Raw genomic sequence first — 4,524 nt, forward strand, 5'->3', positions numbered from 1 at the left:
ATGATATTTATTTTGAAATATTATACATATAAAATATATATGTAATTTAGTATGGTATTATAAAGTATCTAAAATAAAATATGATGAAATAATATATTATTAGAAAAGTTATTATATATATAAATATATATATATATATATATATGTTTATTAAAAGAAAAGAATACAAAATTTTTATAAACCATATAAACATAAAAAAAATATAAAATAATAATAAATAAATAAATAAATATATATATATATATATATTTATATATTTATATATGTGCTATAATTTGATGAATATGCACATATATAAATATGTGTGTTATTCTATTTCATAAAATATTTTATTATATACAGGTATATAGGAGTGTATTTTGAAAAACTTTATTGTAATAATATAATTAAATTTATGAATTTTTTGAAGGCAATAGCAACCTTTCTTATATGCTTTCTTTTGATCTATTATGTGAATATAAGTTAATAATATTATATATATATATATATATATATATTTATGTATGTATATTTGTATGTATATTTGTTTGTATATTTGTATTTATATTTGTATGTATATTTGTATATTAAAATAAATTATTATATGTGTATATAAACTCTAATTATTTATTCATTTTTAATTAAAAAAAAAAAAAAAAAAACTAGATACCATTTGAAAATAATATATACATATATATGTTTATATATATGTTTATATATGTACATGTTTGCATATACATAATAATTCTCAGAAGTGTATTTTATTATACCAAAAGAGAAAAAAAAAAAAAAAAAAAAAAAAGAAAAGTTTTCTTTTAATATGATCTTTTGTAAAGATAATAAGAAAAAAGGGTCAAACAAAAAATTTAATGTGAACAGAGTTGTAGAAGATGATATATGTTTGACTAAGAATGAAAAAATTAGGAAAGGAAAATTATGTTTTGAAATGAACTTATTAAGGTTCCTTTTAAATAAAACCTCTTTTGTAATACTTCTTTTTTTGTATATTTTTTTTGTACAAGTAAGAAAATAATAATGTAACAATTTTTAATTATACATAATGTTAAATGTATGAATTGTTGTAAGAATGGAAGATGCATTTTATTATGTCTTGTCACCCATATAAATGTAGTACATATATATATATATATATATATATATATATATATTTATATATATTTATATATTTATGTGTATAATATTTTTCATTGTAGAGATTTCATATCTTGACCGAGACGGGAGGAAAGGAGAGCAATATTAATAGAGAGAGGGAGACGTATAATCATCAAGAGGATCATACAAATTTAAGAAATCTAGCTGAACGTATTGATCAACCATTACAGGAGCATTTAGAAAATTCGAAGGAAGGAGATGAACATGGATTTAGAATGTTGTTGCAGAATATGAATCCTGAATTTTCACATGATGAAGATGAAAATCATGTTAATAATAAATCGGGAGAAGAAATAAATGATGATATTTTAAGAGCTTTAAAAATACTTAAAGGTGTTGAAAAGACATGGTATGAGAAATGCTTAAAAGAAAGAATAAGATATTGGGAAGTTAAAAGAGGTTTTTGGAATGATATAGAAGATATCACGTGGAATGATTTATTTTTTGGTCCTTTAACTAGAGATATGGATATTGAATGGAAAAAAAATATATGGAATATTTGGATGGATAATGTATATAAACAAATGTGGAAAGAAGATATAAAAGACGCTAAACATTTTAAAACTAGAATTAAAAGAGCTTATACTTATCAAGAAATTAAAAATAGATTTCATCAAAAAGAAAAAGGATTAAATGAAAAAAAAGCAAACATTATTAATCAGTGGAATATATTTATAACGAAATGTGTAGAAGAATGGAAAAAAGAAAAAACACGAAGAACGAAAAGGTTAGAACCAGTACCAGTCGCATAAAAAAATATATATATAAAAAGAAAAAAAAAAAAAAAAAAAATATATTATATATTATATATATATATATGTATATATATATAATTGCAAATCGTTTAGGCAAATACCTTTATGTCTTCAACAAATTAAAGGAAATGGATATCCTATATAAAAAAGAATAAATAAATAAATAAATATATATATATATATATATTTATATTTATATTTATATTTATATTTATATTTATATTTATATTTATTTATTTATTATCCACATTTTGGTCATAAATTCCAATATTTTGAATATTTATTATTTTTTTATATTTTTGTGCATATATATATATATATATATATATATATATATATATATATATGTAATATTTGTATTTGACTTACATATATTATATGTGCATACATTGAAGCATTATAATTATTTGTTTTAATAAATATATATATTTATATATGTATATATTGTTTATTCTTTATATTTTTATATCCATTTATATTCCGAATTTTTAAATTACATATTGTTTGTACTCCTCGAGCACCACACCATTCTTGTCTTTTTTTTGAAATGGTATGATGATTTTTCATAATATTATGAATATATATAAATATATATATTATATATGTCCATATGTTCAATTTTTGTAAGAATTATTTTGTATAATGTATTTTTTATTTTTTATTTTTTATATTTTATTTTTTATATTTTATTTTTTATATTTTATTTTTTATATTTTATTTTTTATATTTTATTTTTTATATTTTATTTTTTATATTTTATATTTTATTATTTATTTTTTTTTTTTTATTTTTTTTTTTTTATTGAACTCTTATAAAAACATTAAAATTAAAGAGAAAAAAAAAAAAAAAAGTGAAAAATCATTAATATATATAAAAGATTATTTTAAAAAAAGGAACAAGAAAAAGGTCGAAATTTGATGAGTTATATAAATTAAGTGAAAATATAATTTCCTGCGTTTCGTCTTTTTTTTTTTTTTTTTTTTTTTTTTTAAATTGTATTATTTTTGTCATATTTAGTTATCAAAGGATATTAAGAAATTATAGTTAACTATTTATTTATTATGAATTTTTATATTTTTATATTTTTATATTTTTATATTTTTATATTTTTATAAATTCATATATATATATTATATATACATAAAGAAATTTCTCCATAAGGATTTATTAAGTGTATATAAAAATGTACATATTTCGATTTAAATAAATATAATATTTTTATAAAAGTTTTTAAAAGAGCGATAATAATGAAAAAAAAAAAGAAAAAAGAAAAAACAAAAAGGAACGAAGGAAGGAAGATTCATATATCTATAAAACTTATATATAATTGATAATAGATACAAATGCCAAATTTGTAAACATATTATTTCTAATATAATTAAGGTTGTTGTATAAAGATTGCTGTATAAAATATTACAACTTTAAAATGATAATATATATATATATATATATATATTTATAATTTATATTTTCGTAGTACGTATTTTATTCTTTTGATTTTGATATTATGTATGATAATTTATAAATAAATAAACTTATTTTCTTCATAATATATAATACAGTAATAATAAAAATATTCATATCATATTATTATTATATTAATTTTATTGGTTGTGGGGGTATTTCATTTTTTTTTTTTTTTATAATCTATTTTAAGTTAATATAAAAAAAAAAAAAAAAAATGTTTATATATTATATTATATATATATGAATTTTTTTTATTTTATAAAAAATCATACTAATATTTTTTCTTTATATTTATATATATATCAGTAAATATTAATTATATAGAAGAAAATAAATACAATAGAAAAAGAACACCTTCATTGAAATTTTCAAGTAATTTTTATAAAAATAAAAAAATATATATTTATTTAATAAAGATTATAAAAAATGTAAAATTTATAAATTATTTCTTTTTTTTTTTTTCTTTCTTAATTTTTTTTTTTTTTTTTTTTTTTCTTTATTATTATTTTATATTTTTTATTTTTTATTCTTTATTCTTTACTCTTTATTATTTTATTTTATTTATATTTTTTTTATAAAAAAAATACGCAAGTTTAAAAGAATATTAAATTTATCAACATTTATGATATTAAAAATATTTTAATACCAAAATAAAAAGATTCAAAAATAAAACATGCAAAAATAAAACATGCAAAAATAAAAATGAAAATATAATTTGTTCCATAATAAAATAACATATGTATTATTATTTTTTTTTCTTTAATATAACAAAAAAAAAAAAAAAATATATTTATTTATTTATTAATAAAAATATGTTCATTAAATTTAACTGGAGTTCATCTTTTTAAAGAATTCATTCTATAGAATTAAAAAAATATAAGCAAAGAAAAACAAAGTAATTAAATGTTCACAACATATAAAAAAAAAAAAAAAAAAAAAAAAAAAAAAAAAAACATGTTGTCCATTTTTTTATATATGTATTTTTTTTATTATTAAATAAATAAATAAATAATAAAATATATATATATAAATATAATTAATTATTATAGATTTTTTTATTACATAATTTTTAATTCAGGATATTTTATAAAAAATTTATTTGTTATTATTTTATATTTTGTTTTATTTTTATTTATTTATATTATATATT

At 15.2% G+C, this 4,524-nt stretch overlaps 1 protein-coding gene across 1 annotated transcript; it reads left to right on the forward strand.

Annotated features, from left to right (window-relative positions):
• Positions 1-799: 799 nt before the first annotated feature.
• Positions 800-2,052, forward strand: PF3D7_0935500 (Plasmodium exported protein, unknown function; the record flags this gene model as incomplete). Its single annotated transcript, XM_002808942.1, has 3 exons — positions 800-1,000; positions 1,194-1,879; positions 2,001-2,052. 3 exons carry the CDS (start codon positions 800-802, stop codon positions 2,050-2,052), a joined length of 939 nt encoding a protein of 312 aa, XP_002808988.1.
• Positions 2,053-4,524: the final 2,472 nt, after the last annotated feature.

This window comes from Plasmodium falciparum (genome assembly GCF_000002765.6).
Source record: "Plasmodium falciparum 3D7 genome assembly, chromosome: 9".
NCBI classification, from domain to species: domain Eukaryota; phylum Apicomplexa; class Aconoidasida; order Haemosporida; family Plasmodiidae; genus Plasmodium; species Plasmodium falciparum.